At 40.3% G+C, this 23,227-nt stretch overlaps 5 protein-coding genes across 5 annotated transcripts; 2 read left to right on the top strand and 3 right to left on the bottom strand.

The window, feature by feature from the left end:
* Positions 1 to 37: 37 nt before the first annotated feature.
* On the top strand, positions 38 to 2,379 carry mrps10 (mitochondrial ribosomal protein S10). Its single transcript, XM_084001095.1, has 7 exons — positions 38 to 110; positions 318 to 361; positions 814 to 883; positions 999 to 1,138; positions 1,220 to 1,328; positions 1,897 to 1,986; positions 2,090 to 2,379. Exons 1-7 carry the CDS (start codon positions 39 to 41, stop codon positions 2,156 to 2,158), a joined length of 594 nt encoding a protein of 197 aa, XP_083857221.1. The 5' UTR covers position 38; the 3' UTR covers positions 2,159 to 2,379.
* Positions 2,380 to 6,083: 3,704 nt separating this feature from the next.
* On the bottom strand, positions 6,084 to 10,664 carry LOC311007773 (uncharacterized protein). The gene is made up of 6 exons (XM_084001093.1): positions 10,497 to 10,664; positions 9,299 to 9,387; positions 8,728 to 8,913; positions 8,408 to 8,548; positions 7,743 to 7,868; positions 6,084 to 7,145 (listed from the first exon to the last, which is right to left on the bottom strand). The coding sequence occupies exons 2-6, from the start codon at positions 9,385 to 9,387 to the stop codon at positions 7,058 to 7,060; spliced, it is 630 nt and encodes a 209-aa protein (XP_083857219.1). The 5' UTR covers positions 10,497 to 10,664; the 3' UTR covers positions 6,084 to 7,057.
* Positions 10,665 to 11,470: 806 nt separating this feature from the next.
* msgn1 (mesogenin 1) lies at positions 11,471 to 11,926 on the bottom strand (the record flags this gene model as incomplete). The annotated part of the gene is made up of 1 exon (XM_084000255.1): positions 11,471 to 11,926. One exon carries the CDS (start codon positions 11,924 to 11,926, stop codon positions 11,471 to 11,473), a length of 456 nt encoding a protein of 151 aa, XP_083856381.1.
* A 1,721-nt stretch (positions 11,927 to 13,647) lies between these two features.
* gen1 (GEN1 Holliday junction 5' flap endonuclease) lies at positions 13,648 to 19,802 on the bottom strand (the record flags this gene model as incomplete). The annotated part of the gene is made up of 13 exons (XM_084000254.1): positions 13,648 to 14,987; positions 15,537 to 15,686; positions 16,644 to 16,705; positions 16,790 to 16,920; positions 17,025 to 17,105; positions 17,207 to 17,243; positions 17,676 to 17,826; positions 18,110 to 18,195; positions 18,290 to 18,363; positions 18,450 to 18,560; positions 19,026 to 19,202; positions 19,293 to 19,491; positions 19,642 to 19,802. 13 exons carry the CDS (start codon positions 19,800 to 19,802, stop codon positions 13,648 to 13,650), a joined length of 2,760 nt encoding a protein of 919 aa, XP_083856380.1.
* A 463-nt stretch (positions 19,803 to 20,265) lies between these two features.
* Positions 20,266 to 22,443, top strand: ppil6 (peptidylprolyl isomerase (cyclophilin)-like 6; the record flags this gene model as incomplete). The annotated part of the gene is made up of 8 exons (XM_084000253.1): positions 20,266 to 20,343; positions 20,449 to 20,544; positions 20,920 to 21,108; positions 21,293 to 21,355; positions 21,499 to 21,646; positions 21,943 to 22,002; positions 22,109 to 22,244; positions 22,332 to 22,443. The coding sequence occupies 8 exons, from the start codon at positions 20,266 to 20,268 to the stop codon at positions 22,441 to 22,443; spliced, it is 882 nt and encodes a 293-aa protein (XP_083856379.1).
* Between the last annotated feature and the right edge of the window lie 784 nt (positions 22,444 to 23,227).

Genomic DNA, 23,227 nt, shown 5'->3' with positions numbered 1-23,227 from the left:
GCAGTTGTCAGTCCTTAAACTCCTCCCCCTCCAAAAACATGGCTGCCCCCGTGGTGCTCAGGCGAGAGTTATTTTCTTTGGCAAGGATACTCACGGGAATCCCACATTTGGTAACATAACTAACTTATATATTTTTTAAACAAAAACCCCAAATAACTTGACGTTTGTTTCACTTTGGAAAACTGAAGGTAGTTGGTCAGTGAACGTCACAGTTGGCCACTGACGGCAGCAGCAGCAGCAGCAGCATCATGGTGGTTACACAGCTAATGTCACCTGTAAAGGTTTAATAATAATGATCTAACTTTATTTATTCACAGGGGCCGAGAGTTTGTTCAGGCCACAGGAAATATAATCTGATCAGGTAGGTGACCGTTTTCCCTCTCTGCTTTTTTAATGTCTATGTTTGTGCAGCGATGATTTTCCTTGCTGGTTGTCAATGAAACACTACTGCAGCTCTTTCTGCATGGTGTCTGCATTAAATATCTGTTTTGTTTCAGTGTAATATGTTTTACAGTAAGTGAAAAGGCACAGGTGTCAGGTGTAAATTCAGAAGTAAAAAAAAAAATCTGCAAAACAATTATGTATCTGACAGTTAGATTATGTTATGTTATTAGTGCACGATCCTACAAAAACTGCAAACAACAGGGAGGCAGAGATGTGCATTGTATTGTATTTGCAGCATTTATAAAATATATTCAGTTGGTTTCATCATTGATTGTGAAACCAGAAGCAACTTAAAACAGCTGTCTCAAGCATATCCATTTGAAATTAAATTATTAATATGTCTTAAGTGATTGACTTCTGTCTCCATAGGTCCCACCTCCCACTGACATCCAACACTTCCTTCCACACATCTGCAGTGTTTTCATCGACACCTTCAGCTGTAAGTTACCAGTAGAATATATTTATTTACTTCGGACTGCTCAGTATTACAATCATGTCATAATGTGTGGCTTTCACTCATTTTTTTCCCTTCTTACATTTATGTCTCCTTGCAGATCACAGTCACAGAAGAGCCTGATGTACTGTTTCAGAAGGTGTCCCTTTTCGTTAAAGGTCATGAAAAGCCCGTCTTGGACAGCTATGAGTTTTTTGCCACCATGGCTGCTAAAGAGCTGGGCATCACCATCAGCAAAGTGTGAGTCTTGATTACTGTTAACCGCTGTATAATCTTAACTAATGGCATCATCATTTTAACCCAACTGTTCCTCTGCAACAGATATGAACCTCCCAAGGACATAGACAGGCTCACACTCCTGAAGTCCGTACACATCTTCAAAAAGCACAGGGCCCAGTATGAGATGAGGACACACTACCGGTGCATTGAGGTAAGGAGGTTGAATGCTGTTTAATTTACACCTTTAGGGCACAAATATTTTGTTACACCTGTGCTATTCTTTTTAAGTATGACTCCACTCAGTGTTAGTTTGAGCACAAATCTAATTAGATATACGAATACCTGTACAAATGCCTTGAAAATCAACCCACATGTGTGTCAGAAACTTTTATTATTATATTGAGTATTATTCATAACAATATATTAGGTATCTGACATCTATTCTATGTGTTTTGTCTCGTTTTTGTCACAAAAATGTTTTTAATTTGACCCGTCAGATCAGATAACTGATATCTATTATACACTACTGTATGTGATTTGTCATGTTTTTGCAAAACATTGTAGTATGCAGACCCCAGGAAGACTAGCTCCCACCTTAGTGGCAGCTAATGGGGATCCGAATAAAGGATAAAGAATAAAGAATATAGTATTTATTGGCAGCTGTGAGCACCTTGGGTATCTTTAGAAGGCGCTATATAAAACCGATCTATTATTTTTATTCAAGCCTTGTAGGTTCATGATAAGATAATTGGTTTAATTAGTCTCTTTCCATTTTGTAGTTGTCTCATCTAACGGGCTGCACGGCCCAGGTATACCTCGAATACATCCAGAGGAACCTCCCTGAAGGCGTAGCCCTGCAGGTGACAAAGGTGAGACACCACTCGCTGTCTTATTCCGCATAAGGGACGTTGGTTTACTAGACTGATGGAATTTATTTATTTATCCCCTTCTTTGTTGTGTTCATGTTGTCAGACCGCCATGGAGAAGGTTCCAGATCACATCCTTGAGCCGATGTGGGAGGACGACAAGCCCACTCAGTGAACGTAGTGATGAGCAAACTTTAAAATTGAAATCCTGCTCTTCACTTCTCGTCATGACCTCCTGAACTGCTCATCATGTACAATGTAAAAGAGACGTCATCATTGTCACCATGAACCAGTTTCTTTATGCACTCAAAGTTGTTGTTTTGTCTTTTTTGTTTGTTTTCTCTGTGGTAAAACAATGTGGAATTATTTGTATGTTTCTCTTCCCAATAAATGTCACATTCTGCATTTAACAACACAAACATTTTGAGCTGTCATTTAGTCATTGTGACAATTTTATCTTCTTCTATAACTTATAGAAGTGTTTAAAGATGTATATGCACTGCAGGACACAAGACCAGCACACAAGACATTAGTTTCTGCATTTATTGATAAATTGTTATACAGTAATTTGTAATGCAACACATAAAATCAACTGGATTCAACATGTCCCCTCTATTTAACAGTCATTTACATGGTGTTCTTGTCCTGAGTGCCTGATGGCTCATCCTTCCTGTCATTTCCTGAAAGTTTCTTAAAAGTCCCTGTATTTATCATCATCATCATCACAGACACTTGGCTATCTTCACGACTCTAAAAAAAGACTGCGGGGGCTTGCCCTCTCTCCCTCCGTCTTCCTGCATGATAAGGAGCTTCGACATTTATCATATTGCAATTCATGTTCGCAAAGGAAATAGTGGTAGGAAACTTTTCTGCTGCAGAGACCCAATATTTCCAGATTCACAACACAAATCACGATTACCGACATTTTTAGCTCCTGCTAATGGTGTCCCATTTATATAAAGTTTCTCTTCCATCCATATAATACTTAACTAAACCAGACTTTCCTTCAATTATGTTTGAATGTAGCTGGCTTGAGAGCCTCAGTTCAGCTTTCACAGAAATATTTTGTGATCCAATGCCTGAACATAAACCCCCCAAAAAACACTGTACAGTACTACACAAGATTAGCTGGTTAATGTGCACTTTGATGTTTACCCAATATTCAACTATACTCCCTCAAACAAGCTTGTGCAATCATTTTTATTCAGTATTTATATCATGAATCATAACATGAGCATCTCAATACCTTAAAACTCTGACACCACAGCAAAGCTTTTGTCACTTCATCATCATTGACAACAAACTGTTGCTATCTACTGCATATTTAATTTCCCTTTTCTAACAAAGTACTTTAAATTCAAATCAATTCATCAAGATTTGGGGAACTGATATAACTCTGGTGATAAATTGTAAGTTTAAACTCACAAAAAATGTTTTTTGGCTTAAGATTCTCAACTTTCCTGTTAGTTTTGTGGCCAGGAAGTGAAGAATACTCAGTATTTTCTACTGAAACTCAGTCTGCTTAAATATCTCATTCACAAATCAGACATTGTGGCTTCTCATAAGCCGTTTTCCCACTAAAATTAGCGGGTCGACGTGGGTTTTTTAAACGCGGGTCGACCCGCTAACAATCGGCATTTGGCCCCTTTCCCATTGACCAAAATGAGCCGAGTCTGACCCCTCGCTGAGGGATCAGACAGAGCATAAACCAGTCGCCCCGCTCTCATCCGCGGTGCAAGAGACACACACAGTCATGCCACAGCCGCCCGCCGCGGAGTGTCCGTCCGCCGAGGCAGACTCTCTGGCTGGCTGACCTGGAGCACCAGGACCGCGGAGGACAGAGAGTCTGCTGCGGCCGGATGACGGACGTCCGCGGCACAACACGTCAGTTAAACAGACTGTCGCTTCTTTTCTTTTCTTTTTTTCTATCGTTTTTGGTCAGTGTTCTCTGATCTTTTGATCCCAGTCTGAAGTGAGAGCAGAGCGGAGCAGAGCTTTGTTTTGGTAAGTGATATGAGACGCGACCGGCGCGATGACGTAGCGTCACGTAACGTTCAGTGTCATCACGTAAATTAGCGGGTTGACGCGGGTCTGGCGTTCCCACTGCAAGCCGTTCGGAGCCGAGCCGATTAAAGGCGATTTTAACCCGCGTCGCTTGCCGAGTCGTTTGACCCGCGTCGACGCGGGTCGACGCTGCTCGGTGCGCCTTTCCCACTGCCACCAAAAGCCGATTGTTAGCGGGTTTAAACGGGTTTTTTGGCCAGTGGGAAAGGGGTAATAGTAAGAAACACAAGTGTCCCAGTGAGCCTGCACAATAACAACAACCTGACACTGGAGCAGCAAAATGTAATTCAGCCTACATTTATTTGCATCTGTGCATCTCCTACCTACTGTGACATACCAACATTTAAAAAAAAAGGCCTATAGATCACCCTGCATGCTCATGAACTGCACTAGCTATTCTAGTTAACACAGTTTCAGAGCACTTTTGAGTAAAACGATAAACAATCTTTCCAAATTTTGTATGTATTTGTTTGTATTCATCATTAATGAAAAGACAAAGTACCTGTGTGGTATCGGTAGCTGTTTCACCTTCTATCCTGAAAGAGACAATCTCCAGGCATCAGACAGAGAGGGGGGTTTAGGGATTAAGGCACAAGAGGAGGCTCACCTTTACCAAGTGACGTGCTGGCCCTCGGGTGTCACACTGTTGAGGGAGGGGGAGAGATGTGAGGGAGGGCCTGGGGTCCTGGGGCCTGCGAGGTTAACTGTACTGTGTGCCCCCCCTTCAGGAGACAACAACAGTCAAGTCTGTTACAATCAACCAAGAGGAGAGACAAGAGGGGACTGCAGAGACTGAAGAGGCAGCAAAATGGACTGAAAGTGCTGAAGAGATGGAAAAGACAAGACAGAGGAGGGGAGAGTGCAACGGCAGTCTGTGGCTCTTATTTTATTTATTTGGAGTATTCTGCAGCATCTGAGTGTCTCGGTAAATAATGCTCTTTCTTCCACAAATCATGTCAACTCCTTGTTTGTGCCAGCGGCAGACTTCATTCAACAACAGACAAAATGAATTATAAATGCCTCTTCTTCATGTGATTGTTCTCCTGCATTACAACTGGGCTTTTGTGCTAACTTTGTAAAATGTATAATGCCTTAATTATCATATTATGGAAAAGCAGCCACATGCATGAAAAATATTTAGATGGGTTGGTGTCCTCTTTTGGCAATTGGTGCCATTACTTCACAGACTGTAGAGTAATGTGTGTGTTCAAAACATTAATTTAATTTTAAATAGTATTTTCTTCCCTCTACAGGGAAGTCTACAAACTTGTATTTTCATGAAGATTACAAATATATGACAGAGTAGAAGAAAATGATATAAGAAAGTTAAATAAAATATAAGAATAAACACAGGTCAAACTAAACAATAGTAAAATTCTCTAAACCCATTATTTCCCATTTAAGTCAGATTTAAATTATGGACAGTTTCTCATTATAAAATGTGACAGTGCTTGGTCATACTGTATTAAATGCTTTTCCTTGAAGATGATGATGTCCTCCTTTTAGACATGCTACCACTGAACTTTAACTGTGACATGACAGTCATGAGCATTTCAGTATCTCGCAAGTGGAGCGGTTCTGAGTCCTCCAATCAGATTTACATGGGAAAAATATATGGCAACACACCGCTTGGCGTAAATGTAATCAATGTTTTAAATTCTCTGTAAGTAAAGATGAAATCATAGATTATGTCTCCATGGTTATGATCGATTCTGGCCCTCAGCAAGCCTATAGAAAAATCTGGTCTGGTCATTAGGGCTCTTGGTCCTCCACAAACATCCAAAAAAAGGGTCAATATACCTATGATCATCCTTTCAGTGGTCTTTACATATATGAAATATTCATTTTCAAATATGAAACAGTTACTGTGCCATATAGAAGCTCTGACATTGCAGTTCTTTCTGTTTCAGATATTACAGATAGATATGTTGAAAATTGTAATGACAACTCTCAGACTTGTTTGTGAATCAACAAAAAAAAAGAGAAGTTGAGTTTATTTTTAGTTTTATTCTTTTTTTTCTTCACGACTACGTCAAACGTCTTGATGGTTCTCAAAACACATTCACAGGTTCACAAAAGTAATGTTAATTACAGTGAATAAAGAATTTATAACACTTCAAAAAACTAAACACAGTAAAGAGTAATTTCTTATCCTTAACTGCAGCAAATACTAGTGGAATTTGCTTTCATTTATAAAAAGCTACTAGATATATATATATTTCAGTATACTGTTCATTTGTAATTCTTTTTCCTTTTTGTCGTTACACAATAGATTGCTGGAGACAAACATGAATGTTCCAAACAGCAATACTCATAACTTAAAATAGCTGCACATTAACGATATAAAATATAAAATTAAATACTCATGAATAAGTGACAAGTGGAATATTGTCTGATCACTTGAAAACTGTGTAAGTGTTAAACAATATTTGCTTCACTGCTTGTAACAAAAAAGGGAAGGTTAGGGAGGTCCAAGGTGTACTAAACTAGTTAGCAGGGGTGCTGGAGGGCTGTTGTGCACTCTTTCATTAATTTTCCCCTTTCCCCCACCTTTAAACATACATAGTCACCCATATTTTATTCTTTATTAAGAATCAGGAAATTTTCTTAAGGCTCACAGGGTGACGTTAACAAGAACCAAAGAACATTTAATGAACTTTGACAATAATTTTCCTCCATTTGAAAACAGCGCTTTCAACCTTGATCTTTACAGTTTAACAATGTCAAATAGTTCCTACAGTACCAACAGTATTTATAGGTAACAGAATGTAAAAATGCCTTTACATTGTTAAGTACTGAGGCATTTTATATGTCCTCAGTTGAAAGTTAGTCATTTCACATTAATTCTTTGCCAGTAGACAATATCAATAACCAGACATTTGGCCACAGAGTATGTCATAAAGATACTCAGAGACTTTGTGTAACACATAATTCAGGGGGCATTTCATTCACTGCACCACTTAAGGCCCCACTAACAAGTGCTTGGTTATTGTTTTTAGGGCAGGCTGTGTTAAAAGCGTCGGCCACCAGGGGGCCCTGGCCACCTCTGGCCTCTGCCAGGTGGGGGATGAGGCGGAGAGACTGGTCCATTGTGGTAGCTGTGTAAAAGGATAAAATCACACATTGGATTCTCGGCTTTCGCCAATAGGGGGGAGGGGGGCGTACTCTGATAAGAGCAGCCCTGCTGGGGATCTCACCCCCCTTTAAATTACCTGTGCACCTTTGAAAGGCAAAATACAGTGAAATGTCTGTTCCACTTTAATTGTTCCATGCACTAGTGAAGAGTTGGTGTAAGTGTAATTTATATTTACAAACTAACGTAATGCTCTTTAACTCAACAACTGTTGTAGTAAGACTATTTGGGCATTATATCTTCTATTTTGGTAAACAAACTGAGAAAGAAATGCGATAATTAGAGGGCAAGTCAAAGTAAAGAAAGTTAAGTTATAATGAGGCTTAAGAGAGAGAGACAGAAAAGTCTGTGCATCTGTGTCACAACCCTCAGTCTTTTTTCTCGCAGCTTGCTGTGTATTTCCATCGCAAATTTAAAGGAACACAACTGGTATACGCATGTTTCACGTGCTTCCCAGGTGAATTTTACAAATTTGATTGACTTTTTAACGTGTGCAAGCAAAGTGCAGAGAATTGTGACTTGCAAAGCTTAAGCATGGTGTTAATGTTTAAAGAGCTCTTACCCTCTGGGGCCACGGGGGTGGAAGTGGCGTGGGGGTCCAGGAGGTGGCATACCACGTCCTCGAGGGTGAGGGGGACGCCCTCTGAAACCAGGGTGACCTAGAGGAGGAGGTGGAGGGGGTCCATGCCTACAGATACAAACAAACAACACCACCGCAAAACAAACAAACAAACAAAAAAAGTTTCATGCACATTTTGTCAGTAAACGTGTCAAAACCTGACTGATGGACATCCATGTTCACACTTCCACTCAGTGGAAACAAGTAATTTAAAAAGTAAAAAGTGACAAAAATGCAATGAACTTCAATTTCAAAAGGTATGACAAACAATAAAGTGTGTCCAAGCAAATACTGTAGTAATGTTGTGACAGTTTGTATAAATTTAATTTAACCTTTATTCCCACACTGTACAGCCTACCCGTGAGACAATACATAAGTTTAGTCAGTTAATTTCTTACATATGTAATCGTTTTCAATGAAATACTATGTATTCTTCTATGTTAAATCATGATATCCTTGACGGAAATTTGCTTGGACACACTTCAACTCTTTCTATTATAACCTTATAAAACAAGATCATGATGGGACCGAAAAATCTCTAACTTTGGTTGTTCTTCCTTAAAATCTTAAACAGATTTCCCCGTGTATTATTGTGTGAGGTTGGTTACCTTGACATAGGGGGGAAGGGACCTCTGAAGTGCATGGGAGGAGGTGGGGGAGGAGGAAGAGGAGGTGGGCCCATACCCATCGGTCCCCCCCGACCTCGATGACCTCTGAGGTCTGGGTAAGGACGCATCCGCCCCATTCCCCTGCAAGGGAAGCAAAGTGCATGAGGTTGTGAATGTGGGATATAGTGAATGGCACTAAGACTAGAAAAGCGCTGTTTAGGGTGTAATCCATCAATTTATTGATTGCTAAATACAGTACACATCAGTGGCAGTTTCACTTTCAGTAAAAACATTTCAAAGGCGTTTGATTAGTGATGTACCTCATGGGTCCAAATCCATTCATGGCTCCATCTTTCATTCTTCCTCTCCCCGGTCCAGGTGGTCCGAACCCCTTCATCATGCCCCTCCCACCACGCATGCCACCACGCATGCCACCACGCATGCCACCTCGCATGCCACCACGCCCCATCCGACCCCCTCTACCACGGCCTTTGAACCCCCGACCCCTACGGACAAAAAAGTATAAACATATGATGACATAATTTTCAAAAAACTCAAACTCAACACCATAACTGTGTTTTTCTGTTCTTGCTTTTATGATGTGTGATGATACTGTCTATATGCCAGAATATCACTGTGATGGGCAGTTGCAATTTCATTGTATTTTAATGCAGTGACAATAAAGGCCTCTTGTCTTATCTTATCTCTTTCTTTTTTCATCAAGGTCATGATTAATTGGATGTATTGGATTAAATCCTGTGTGGCCTGACAGTTGATATAAGCATGCATTCAAGGAAAATTCAATAAAAAATAATTTTGAAACAAAGTTGTCAACTGCCCCATTTTGCAATATTAAGGAAAGTGAAGAATTTATGATTCAACAGGGCAGACCTGGATTTATTCTCAGTAACAGGTTTCTCAGATTCATCCTTGGAAGTTTTTGAAGTTTCTGTCATCTTCTCTTCTGTGTCTGCATCCATCTGAAATGATTCAGGTCAGTAATAATTACATACAGCTCACTACCACAATGGCAATGTATTTCACATTAGTGGTTGTTAACATCCTTGAATTTCTTAGACGCAGAAACACGACTTGTTAATGCAAAATTACTCTCTGCTTCCGCTTGCGGAAAAAATAGGGCGTTTTACCATCTTTAAAATAAATTCATGCATAAATAAGTTGTGTGAATTCCCTGCAGCTGTAATTTAATCAAGTGTGATGTGAACAAATGGCAGCCTCATTTGCCAAGATTTATTCATTCATTATCAGTAATCATCAGTATGAATTCAATCTTTAAATAAAATAAATTTAAATTGATTTGAGTTATTTCTGTGATTGAAATAAAATATACTGAGGTATTTCTAATACTTCACACTTCCAATGTACACCAATGAGAGTATCTCTGGATATCTAGACTACATGTAACTGTATGAATTTACATATCACATAGGCTATAACATTACTGCACATTATCAAGAGGTTGCCACAGCCATAAAAGGTTTTGTGAATAAGTGCCACTGATTTTTATTCACTATCTCTGATGCATATGGCAGTGACAATACAGTCTGTGAATAAAGACCATGCCATGGCGGACTGACACTTATACATACTTTCTCGGTGTTATTTTTAAGTAAATAAGCCTGCAAAGCCAAAGGCACGACGAGCGTCATGGAAACATATTTATCCTGATCCCGAGAGGCAGTTGGAGCCGAGTGAGCGCTTTAATATTAAGCTAGGAACAGCAAAGATGTCATGTGCAAACAAATGCACTTCGGGTCTCAAATTATACCACTTAACACTGTGAAACACACAGGGGCTAAACGTTGAGCACAGCTGGTTAAATGATAATGCTTGCTGCTTAACGGGGGGTAGTCTAATTCCTGGCATTAACATCGCAGAGCAGCCCTGACATACACAGTAGTGTTCAAATTAGCATTTTACGTTTGGCTAAAGCGTTTTCTGACGAAAATATTTAGTAAATAAACCTAATAATAAACGTGCAGCTAAATGAGAGGGTTAGTAGTGAATGAAAGGGGCGTTCCTGAGGTTTTCTAACGCTTTGGTGAAACACAGAAAGGCAACGACTTACTTCAGTTGGTGCTGCAGGCGAGGTAGATTCAAAACGGGAATATATTTTTTTTCCAACGTGCTAATAAAAATAAAAATATATATTAGAAAAATAAAAAATGTACAAAACAAATCCCTACAGCTTCTGTGGCCCCTTTAGCGCTTTGAAATGGCGGCTTCGTCAGACTGGATTCATCCCCAGGTTGGGATTTCTTTGTGAGAAACACATTGTACGAATGTCCCCGCCCACCTTGAAGAATGCTGGCGTCTGATTGGCTGCTGGTTGCCGTCACTCAACGCTGTTCTGGCATTCTGATTGGCCGAACGGCCTGACGTACATTCTTTACTGTTTACAGCATACAGCCCCTTGCTCCCACCTGAAGACGGTTCATTAAGTAACTGGGCCACAAGTTCAACACAAAACATACATTTATTGTAGATTTTTTACAGATTTGTGGAATTGACCTGCGTTGAAAACGTTGAATTTGTGTGACATTTTTTTTATAAGTGAAAAAATGTGAGAAGAATTTAATATTTTACTTGTCCCATACGAAAAAACAACAGAAGCCTACTAATTATTTCAGACACAAAAGAAAAAAAGATATCACACAGCAACTTTTAAAAGCTCTAAAATATAGCAGAAGTGTTGATATAGTAAGTAAGATGCGTTTTTTTTCTAAATTCTAACACGAACATATGAATATTGGATACATTATTTCACTCACAAACACATACATCTCAACTAACAGCAAACTCTATTTCCAAACATTGAATTCATAACCACGACAAAGATTGCCTCATATACAGAATAATTGCCAAGTGCCCGCTAAAAGATTATTTACAACATGAGAAGGGCAAAAACGAATAGTAAAGTTTTAAATGAAAATATACTGATTAAGTTTAATGTTGGTTTTTCACCAGAGGTATAAAACTAACTCCATCTAATGTCCAGATGTGGATGGACCTGGTGCGTAAAAGTGGTCCATTTCATGTCCGTTACGCGCGGCTCAGGATGTCTGAAAGCTTGTTGATGTATTCAATGGTGTATTTGAGGGTTTGTATCTTGGTCAGAGGCTGGCCTCTTTTGCTGTAGTCCGGCGGCAGGTAGTCTCGGAGCTGGTGCAGCGCCTCTGCAAGACTCCTCATCCGCATCTTCTCCCTCTCGCTGGCCTTCATGCGCCTCTTGGTGGACATCTTGGGCTTGCCGTGCCTCGTCCTGCGCCCCTGCGGAAAACCAAACGAGAAATCCTTGATCTCCGGCTGATGCCCGCTGGAGTAGCACATCTCCGGCGAGGAGCACATGGAGTCCAAGGAGGACTCCGGGGAGGCGGACTGCAGCGAGTCCGGATCTTCTCCAAAACTGCTTTCATGGCTCTTCCATTCAGACAGTATCTTAGTAACTTCCAGGTCCATGTTGTTAGTAGTAATATCCAGAGGTTTCCAGGCGTCCATGTAGCGAGGATGACATCCAGGGAGGGTGACAGGTATAGGAGGCCACGACGACTCTGTGAAGGTGATTTCAACCCAAAGCGTTTTTATATAGAAGCAGATCTCCGGAGGTTTATGGGTTCACAGCTCAGGCGAAAAAAAAAAAAAAAGTTCAAAGAAAACCACAAGTGGCAAAATGCAACCTTCCCCTGAAGGCCGTCGTTCGTTATCACTGGGGTGTGAATAAGGCTAAATAGACGGATAATGTGATAGAAAGAAAAATAATTAGATTCCTTTTGTGGGAAATTACTCTTTAAAGTCTGCACGACGACAATTATCAGTTTGATGTGATCTGTCTAATGAAGAGATGGGAGGATGCGGTTTCACCTGAGATCTTCACACCCCTCCGATAAATCAGGCCTGCGTGTGTCTTCAGTCTGGAGGTTATACGGTCAAAAAACATCATTTTAAACCAATTAAAAGAGGCTTTGGAGATTTTATTTATCTAAAGATTTAATAGTGGAGAATCTGCTCAAGTCATAGTCCTGTCTGCTTAAATATATGCCCTTTTCCCTTTAGATGAGCACAGACTTTGCAGCTTTGCTCCTTTTTCCCCAGTGCAGCTCTAGTTTTGCACAAAAACGTTAAGTCGCTCTGATTCTATAAATGCGAGTTATTGCACTGGGAGTTGAGTTGTTCAGACAACCTGTGAGGGAACTTTCAGGAAAAGTACTGGGATTTAAGAGGCAGCACTAGTGAGTGAGTTGTTATTTGGGCAGCTGTCACCAAGCTCCTGCCAGACCTTTCATGTCTGAAAAGGTGAGTAAGGCCTCACTCATGATCAAGGGGGCCAACACTAGTGGGTTGTAAAAGCCAATGGCTCAGTGTCCCCCTCAGCTTCTCTCTCTCTCTGTGTGAAGTGACATTTAGCTTGTCAGAGACCAGTGGCAGAAAGTCAGCACATGTGGTGCCATAATGTGGTGTTTAATATGGAAAACTGTGCTAATACACAAACTTTTCACCTGATTTACATCATCTGTTAAATCCAGGATCAAAACAACAGACTGTGGTGTTTCTTTACTTCTACAATGTGATGTTTTCCTCACTGCCCATGCAGTCACTTGAGTTTAAAAAAAATGATCCAACACATAACATAAAATACAATGGCACACCTTTAATAAAACTATGTGTATCATAATTAATATGTCCAATGTGTTCCTTATAAACAAACAAACAAAAAAAAACAAGTCTACTGATAACTTTTTCTGGAGCCTCCTCCTAAACACATCTCACTAAAACGGACATTTAATTAAAATTTCCCTTGTTTTACAGAAACATTTCTAATTGGGAGAAGACTGATATTTATTTTCTTTATTAATTGTTTGGTATACAAAACAACTTTCCTAAAGCACTAGATGATTAATCGCTTGTCTGATCAACAGGCCAAAATCCAGAGATAATTTATTACTTCATGGCAAGAAGTTGCAAATTCTCTAATTTGAAAAGCTGAAATCATCAGAGATGTGACGCAATATCCAAACCATTATTAGAATATCAAAAAGAAAGAAAAATGCTGATTCATTTAATATCAATTGGCTACTTGTTGAAGCTCTGTTGTAAAACCTTGAGTTAAGATTTTTACTTCTCTGTCAAAAAAAAAACTGTTCCCTGAATGGTGGATCGACTGTTCACATTCAACATTAAAATAATAATAAGAACTGTCCATTATTTAGTGACACTGCAGTTCATTTCAGAAACTTGAGCCTCAGTCTTTCTGCCAGTGGGAGTGGACTCTCACTACAAATCACTGAATCATCATCACTATCCAACACAACGGCAGGTGAGGCTGGAGTCTGACAGGGCACGTTAACTTCGCCAGTCGCTGCCGGGACATCCTGGCTTTTGCTTTTGCTCGATACAGTTGTTGTGTTTATCTCAACATCTGCGCTGTATGTCTGGAGGCCGTGAGTCGGTTTTGTTGTTTGTTGTTGTGGTTTGATCGTCGGTATCAGGGAGACTTTGCTCCAGGGCTTCACCTTTGCTTTTCTCTGAGGTCCAAACTGCTGGTTCTCTGCATCGCTGTCCTCGCTGGACGAGCACACGCTCAGACACACGCTCTTCTTGGTGGTCTGCGGCACGTCCCTGTCTTTGTCACTTTGACCCGGGTCAGAGTGGCACCTCTGATGTGGGACAGCAGATGAAGAAATGGCCGTCCTGACAAATTTATACTTCGGAGGAGGCTTCTGAGAACCAACAGCTTTGTCCTTCGGCTTACACTGATCTCGTACCGATGATATTAATGACTGTTTTGAAGTTTGCGTCTCTGTTTCTGCTTTATTCTTTACACTCTGGCTTTTATCTGTGAGCGGCACTTTTTTGTTGACATCACTCGTCTTCCCTGTCAATTTACCATCACTGTCGCCTTTACTGCAGATTTGTCCATTTGGTTTTGAGTTGAAGCTGTGAGGATGAATACGTTCCAGGGAGGCCAACTCATAATTTAGTTGTTTTGACACCAGATCATTGTTTACGTCCCTCTGGGTTATAGCTTTGGCTGTATTCCTCATAAGCACCCTGTCTCTTAGGGGGCAATCTGTGTTACTCAGCAGCCCTGGAGCTGATCTGGAGTCTGCTTGTTTGACATCGCCTGAGGTGTTTTCATCCCGTGTTTCCTTCACATTTCTCTTGGGCCCGACAGTGTGGTTTGTAGCTGCTTGTGGAGGTGGAGAGGAAGTGAAGGACGAAGAATCCCAGTCGATATTGCTCAGGTGTAGAGCGTCAATGGCAGCAGAGACAGACGGGGAAGCAGCAGCATCTGATTCTGCATTAGACAGAGGAGTGTTGGGGCAGTTACCCAGACTGCTGTGGGCTTCTTTGGGGTTACTGTGCTGTTTATGGCTCACTGGAGAGTCCAAAATCACCACCACCTCTGGTTTTTCTGTGTTTGAAATCTTCGGGGGCAGCGTTTGTGACTGAGTGGTAGAATTTGCCGAGGAGGAGCTCTGAAGGCTCATCTGGGCCAGGAGATCCGAAATCCCATCAGAGACATCAGATGGCTTCTCCTTTTTACTCTTCGGTTTCTTCTCTGTAAAAGGAAATTTCAAAAGTTTAAAACCTCAGATTGATATCATGGCTACTCTAATTATTCACTCGTATCTCTGCACTGAAGCTATTCCAATCTCTCAGTAGCTACTTGTCCCAAACAACGTGTTAGAACATGGAGGTCTACAGCAGTGATGATAACCAGGAGGAAAAACAGTACAACCTGCATAAAGTGACAGCGAGACCTGCGAGACAGACACCTCTAAGCTGCATCAAAGCCTCTGGTGTGAACTAGCTGAGCTGCCAAACTCTACATTTTCAGGTGTCAGAGCGGCTGTAATAGACAGCTTTGAAAAACAAGTCAAAGCTCCAGGTGCCTTTGATCAGAACAGCCTTGTCAGCCCAGTGTGGGAAGTCTCCTAGCCTGTCACGTCTGTGAAACATTATTTACATGTACTGTCAGACATGGGGTAACTTTCCAAGACCGAAGATCGGAAGAATCCTCGGAGAAAAATAATCAGCAATTGAACATTTACCTCCTGATATGTAATTCTTTTAAAAGAGAGAAAAAGATTACAAAGCACTGTTTTACTTTTGGTCTTGTTTTCTTCAGCGAGGGCTCTGTCCCTCAGGTATCTCTCCACCAGCTCCGGGAACGCCACACGGACGAGAGACTCTTCCTCCACCGTCCTCACCTCATCTTGACCCTCTGCAGGCCGATCCTCAGGAAACACGTAATGTTCTGCAGTAGCAAAATAAAACACATGCATACAGACACACACAAAAAAAAACATCAAGGTCAGGTCAAATTGGCTTACTGTAAATTTGCTCCTGTTTTTGTCTTTGAGTGAGACAAGTTAGAGACAAAATCGTTGCTTTGCTCGATTATAGTAAAACATTACAGAATCAAAGGGAAAAGAATACTTTAATTGGATTTATATACATTTTAAGTTAAATTAATCTTCTATATTGCATGATTTGCATTTGCACAGCAACAAAATGGTAAACTTATAATAGGATTTATAGGTGCAAATAAAGTACTTTGTTTCAACGCATTTATGATTAAAACAAATAAAGATTTTAAATTGCAATGGAAACTACTGCAAAAGCCTCCTCGATAAGGCAAACACATGCAATACACAACATCTATTTAATGACTGCAATCAACTGGCTTACGATTTTGGGGGATTCAGCTGTTAAACATCTACATTTTTCACAAATTCACCAAACTTAGCATTATTTGCCTCTAGATGTAGATAATACTATGTCAACTACATAACCCCAGCATCAAAACATGGTGTAACACAAGCGATGTGGAGCCACGTAAGTTAAAAGCTGATTGAGACTTTCTCAGGCCGCTCATGTCAGGCGGGCTTGTTAGTGAAGTGGACTTTGATATGACGGATTTCCCAGCCTGAAGAGGAAGCCAGTTTAGCACCTAGTGGCTGTTGTGACTGATCTGTCACCTCTCAGCTCCACCTCACAGCCAGTCACTAACAGACAACCCGGTGACGAGCACCCTGCACCCCCAGCCTGCGCCTAATGCAGCAGTCGTGTCACTCAACTCAGAGGATGTTTTGTTAGACATCGAATGTGAAAGAAAGACGACGGCGTGAAATCAGAGAATCACAGATTAAAAGGGATGAGATACCAAGAGAGTAAAAAAAAAAAACAACCTTTCCACAAGGTCTGAACTGACCTGGTGTGCTCCAGATGACTTCGAAGCAAGCAATACCACTCCTCACTCTTGGTTTCAATATCCTTTCGTTGGAGGAAAATAAATAACCATTTATTATAACATGAAAAGACTATTTTTAGAAATTGCAAATAAATATGGAGGACTACCTGAGGGGCTTGATTTGGGATGTCATTTCTCTTCCATATTTCCTGTTCATCAACTCTGCGTAGGTCATCAAGACCAAAACCTTTTCACACGTGTAGTGTTTCGGCCACTCCATCTTGTCATAGGCAAATTTCTGGAAAACACAAACACACATTTTTATTTTATTTTTTTACATGCAACTTTATAAAGAGAAAACAAAACAATGAATTGTACAAGTAATTTAAATAAACCAATTACCTGCATCAGATGCATATTTGGCTGTCTCCTCTTGAAATGTGACACAGGTTTATCTTTGGAAATCAGAAACTCTCTAATGATCTGCAATAAGCAATACATGCATTAAAACCATATACTAAGAGCTATAATAATAGCATATGAAACCATGGCGTGGAAACCTTGGCAAACAGAAACAGCTGTACCTCTGTGAAAGGGAACTGTTGACTTGCCAGTGTCTTCCTGAAAAAGAAATGAAACAGTTTATATATTATAACAGATATAATTGGATGATCAGAATAGAAGTAACATAAAAACAAACCATCCTTTGACAATCCTTTTGAATCTTTATAAAAAAGATTAAATGAAAATGTATAGTTGCAGCTCTTGTTTGCGGTTATTTTTGATTAATTTAGTGATTGTTTAAAGTCAATTAGATAATGAAATAGGCCCATCAGAAGTTCCCAATGTCAATCTTGTATCAGAAAGTTGACACTTGAGTATCATGACTCAAACTTAAAAATGCTGCTTAAAAGCATCTTAATGAATAGGCTAGGCAAAAAAAAAATTAAACAAATCTATGCGGATAATTTTTTGACACTTAGCTAACTGAATAATTGTTAAGTTAAGTAAGTTTGATTTTGAACTGTTGTTTATCTACAGAAAGTCACATACTTCCTGACGTTTGCCTCAAAAGACGCAGCCTGGCGGGTCTGCTCATGTTGGTGCCAGTCACAGGGACACTGGTAATCAAAATCCTGTGGTTGACAGAAATGTTTACTGTCACAAAACACACAGCCGCCACGCTCATGTGCCTTTGCTGAACCTGAAAGTGAAAAGAGGACAAATCAGAGTGAACATGTGATGGAACAGTAGAAACAGGAGGAAAAAGAAGGAGGGAAATGGCGACTAGAGAAACACGTTGCTACGACTAGGAAGTAAAGTCAGAGGCATGTTCAGACATCTCTCACGTACGTGTATGTTTTAACATGATAGGTTAAATGGATTTCAATCAGCCATGTGTGAGATGTGGGACACCCCCACTTTGCTCTCTACTTCTTATCAGGTTCAGACACAGGGGTCAGAGTTCAAAGCAGGGCTCCACTCACCAGGATGTCGACACACGAGGCAGTGAGGAACTTTTTTCACAGCTCTCTCAGACACACCTGCGTTATCCTCCTTCCACTGGGTGAACCTGAAGTGACCAGAAAAGAGTTAGTTCAATATTTAAACATTACTTATCTCAAAACAGGCAGGAGAGAAACTGATCGGTAGATTGTGTCTCCAACCTCTGCAGAAGTGTTTGTCCCTTCAGTGTCTGGATGAGTTTAAGAGCTTGCTCTTTACCAACACCTGTTACACCCTGAGAAAATTCACAGTACAGTTAATATTGGTCACACATGTCATATGTCGATTTCGAGTGGGACAGTTTCAAAGGGTATTCTGTACCTTAGGGATGTAATCACAGCCGAGGAGGATAGCCAGACCAACCATGTTCTCTCTGGACAGATGTAAGTCTGTCTGCACTCGAGAGGTCTGATAACAGTCCACCTGAGGGTCCTGGAGAGCAGAGTGAGGGACAACACAATGCAGATTTTATGATTTTTACAATCTAGGTATTGTTTACTTTGAATAATAAATCATGAAACAAATCAGAAGTAACACATATTTTAATTATTTTTAATAATCTTTACATTTTTGTAATGATGCAAGAGACTAAATCAGTTTTGAAAGTTACCATAACACATCAACTGCTTGGTTTTGACAACATCCAAAGGGATCTATGTGTACTTGCTGTCATAAACTACGCAATGAAACATAAATGAACAAAAATTAAATCAATTTAGTAACTGTCAGTCTGTTAGTTGATTATTTGACTCACGACTTTGCCTTTGAGTGATGAAATCATGTAGTGTAACACTCCTCTCACTGGCTAATTAAAAAGTCTTTCAATTCTACACCATATAATAATAATTTTAAAAAGCCCAGATTTCATACAGTATTTATACGCTTTCACAAACATACTTTGCTGTTCATATTGAAGTTCCTATAGACAGTTCGGGCTCCATACAGAAATGCATCTCCATCATTGGTGATGCAGCCATCCACCAGGCCCTGTGAGTCCAGGTAAGCGCACATGGCCTCGGCCTCCCCTGCAGCTGTTACCCATGGCACACCCAAGGAGTCCAACATCTCTGCACACTAGAGTAAAACAAAGGTGTGATTAATAATAACAATATGAATTTATACTATAATTTAGGGTGCAGGGGAGAGAGAAACAGATCCACCAACCTCTCTGAGTACAGCTTTGAAGCGCCCTCTACTGGTGTTAGTGGACTTACAGGCAGCAGGAGCCTTTTTAAATCCTCCAAATCTTGACTCTGTCCTCTTGTTCATGGTTTCTGCTTTAAGTTTAGGGGCTTCTCCTTCCATGACAAAGACAAGCTTTACCCCCATAAGCGTGAGGGAGGACACCCTGAAAAACAGATTCCTACACACACAAAAGAGCATGGCACTACTGTGGTGACTGAAGACCACCTGATGTGATGTGCAAACATTGTTGTTGGGGGTTTTAAATATTAGAGCTGGAGCTAATGTGAAGAACAATTAATTCGTATGCAGTGTGTAAAGGTGAGTTTACCTCAGGTGGGGCTTAGTGACTCTCCCCATCATCGCCTGGACGTGCTGAGCCTCGCACACCCACAAACTCAGATCAACTGCTAACGTCTTTCCGCTCAAACTGTACAACGGCACCGACTCACAAACCGGCTCCAAAATAGACCACAAATCGTGAACACCCATCACTTAAAACTAGTTTATACACATACAGCGAGATAAAACTGGAGAAAAAACGCGACGTCTAAACAAAACAAACAGGACAACGAGACGGATTTTTCAAACAGCGGCGCCGTTGGGGCCACGTCCCACTTCGTTGAGAGTGTTTCCGCTAAGCTCCCTTGTTACTATATTAATCATTACTTTGGCATTTAAAGCATTGATTGTAGCTGAAATTAAAAACAGAATAAAAAAATTCAATGTTTTTTAGGTCAATTGTGTGCTTATTAACATGTTAAGTTAAAACTAGACAAGGAAGTAAGGGACTACTTTAGCGAAATCGAGCGAAGCCGGACATTTTAACGAGGACGTCATATGAAAGCGCCTCCGGATTCTTGTTGCTATGGATACAAGACTCTTGTTTGCGGACATAGGACTTTTCAGTTTTAATCCTTTTACCTTTTAGGCCTGTTTGTTTTTCTTAATAACCATGGACGCAAAAGTTAATATAGAAATCGTCGGCTTAATTAAAGACCAAAATTTCCATATTGCCAAATGTATCGCAGAGGTGAAAAATATTTTTTTCTCAAAATCTTTAGCTTTATATGATTGATGTGTCCTAAACTGGACTTTCACAACAGCAATAATTTATTTTGACTATGAACAACAACAGGGACTAAAGAAGAAGTTTCCAGAGGCATTTGTGGATCCGAAAATTCAACCTCTACTTGAATATGAGTGGCACACATACCTGTGCAACAAGAAAAGGGTGAGTCACCTGATTATATTTGTTTTCTTATATTTGTTTTTATTCCAATATGTCTGAACAAATATTTATAATGAGCAAATCCGCGGTCCCTTTGTGACTGGAGAGGTGTGAGTACTGTGGGAGTCAATGGTGGAAATTTTAATTCCTATATCTCACTTGAGTGAAGCAGTGAACCTATGTTAGATTCAGTAAAATAAAAAATGTATCCGTTTAGATTCAGTGTTTCCACCTGAAATGTGTGATGCTAATGCTGTTATAAATAATAATAACACCGGTAATTCAAACCCACCTACATGATAAAATACTGCTCTAGTTTAACATTATTCTGAAAATCTTAATCAGCGCTCATCCACTGTTCGACACTTGTGATTCAAGGAGCTGCGTGGTGAAGTGTGGCAGTACTCCAGTGGCCTGATGTGCTTTCTGAACGGCCTTCTACTCGGTAATGAGAAAGATTTTGCCAGCTGGGCCAAGAATGAGTGGAGTTTCACTTTCACTCAGCCACAGGCTTTCTATGTGGCTCTCACTGAGGACTGCTACACCAAACACCTCCAGAAAACTGGGGCAAGTCAGCATCACAGTCACATAATTTTTCATTATTAACTATCTCAGCCAAATATTACTCATTGCAATCTTATTTGTGAGTTTTTACCTGAATAAAAGTGATATAATATGCAGTCTTGTAATTGTATGTAAGACATTTACAAGTATAAATGAAAAATAATGTATGTCTGTCCTTTTATTGTAGCATCAGTTTGTATTCATGGAAATGCATATTGCAGGAGAAGCAGTGGGGAGGCTGTTGTTTGAGGTGAAATACCACTTACACACAAAGTACAGGACACGTTCATGTATATTCACAGTGTTTACTTCCGATGTCATCTCTTCAAAACCGCCTTTATGTGTAAGAGGTGACTGATGTTTTCAAGACACATTGTCTTCCCTCCTCCTCAGCTGTTCTCAGATGTTTGTCCAAAGACATCAAAGAACTTCGAGGCTCTGTGCACAGGAGAGAAAGGACTGTCACAGAGCGGCCTCCCACTCTGCTACCAGGGCTCCCTGTTTCATCGGATAGTGCCCAATGGATGGGTGCAAGGTGGAGGTACTGTAGAGTCCACACCAGTTCTGTAACAAGACTTATCCTAATGTAATTGGTTTCATGTACTCTTGTACTACATGGAAATTTGTGTTGTCTTCTTTGCTCGTTAAGGGCTACAGTGCAGTTAACTGACATATTTTTTGCATTTACGAACATACAGTATACAGACCCAGGCCTTGTTTATTGTTTAAAACACCTAAAGTAAAGTATGTTTTTAAAAAAAGTCTTGATATGTGTGTTTTTGCACCACTATGTCCCAAAACCACACATTCAGACAGTCCTAACCTTCAATTTTCCAGATATTTCCCCTGGATGTAAAGGTAATGGAGGTGAATCGATCTATGGGCCAACATTTGAAGGTAAAAACATCTGTACAATAACAAAAATCTAAAATATTACCATGAGAACAAACTGTGCATGTGCTACCTCCAAATACACCTGAATATGTGTCCTTTCTCCATTCAGATGAGAGTTTTGCTATCTCCCACTCGAAGCGGGGAATCCTAGGAATGGCCAATAAGGGTCCCCACAGCAATGGATCCCAGTTTTACATCACCCTGCAGCCAACACCCTGGATGGACAGAACCTACGTGGCCTTTGGGTTGTATAACACGTACAGTCATTTGCCCATTCTGTATAATCTTGTCACAGTTTTGCTCAAGTTTAATGTCTTTATTTTTCATTTCAGACAAGTGGTTGAAGGAGTCGATATCCTCAAGAGACTGGAAGAGGCCCCAACTTGCAACGAGAGACCCAAATTTGAGTGTAAAGTTAGAAATTGCGGAGTATTAAAGCTATAGCTCAAAATGACTCAGGTAAAATGTGTTTTGTGTTTTTATTAGGATTCTGAAGAAGTTCTACATTAATTGATCAGTGTATGTGAGCAATATTATTATACTTTTATAAATGTTTCGTGTTTAGTTTGATTACATTTCATGATCACTATGATATTCTATATTGAGTGCAGGGTAAACCTGTGTGTAGATACTGAAGTACAAGCAGAATGCTGAAGATAAGGTGGGAGGAACTGAAAATATTTGTCTTACGTAGTTATGTAATGTGCTGTTGGACAACTCAGATTTCTGCTCTGTACATTTGAATATGACTTCAAGAGAGTGATGCAGCCATTACGCAAGCAGCTATGGTCTGTGGCTATAATTTTCATAAAATGTGTAAAATATTTTCCCTTCAAGACAAAAGATGACATGCTCACTAATTCTGTTAGGGTTAGGTATGATTTATGTATTCTTCCATATACCTGTAGCTGTGAGCAAATTAGAGCATATATTACTCTGTGTCCTGAGCATGAACTCACGCCGAAGTCATGCTCAGGCTGCCTCCTTTGCGAAATGTGGTCATAAACCTTCCCTTGTTTCTTCTCAGATCAGGTTCGACCTATGACTTCATGTCAGATGTCTTAAATTGTCCTGCCCTCAGGGGGAGAGACCCTCTGATGGTTGAGATACAGTACTCTCGTGCACTGAGGCCTCTGAGGATAGTGACAGAACTTGAGCTATAGGTAACACAGGGCAGGCTGGTGAGTGTAAATCATGTTTCCCCTTATGTGCAATGAACAAATAAACT

Source organism: Trachurus trachurus, assembly GCF_905171665.1.
Source record: "Trachurus trachurus genome assembly, chromosome: 24".
Taxonomy (NCBI): Eukaryota; Metazoa; Chordata; class Actinopteri; order Carangiformes; family Carangidae; genus Trachurus; species Trachurus trachurus.
Note: the sequence above shows the minus strand (reverse complement) of the source record. Positions and strands in the feature narration are given on the sequence as shown.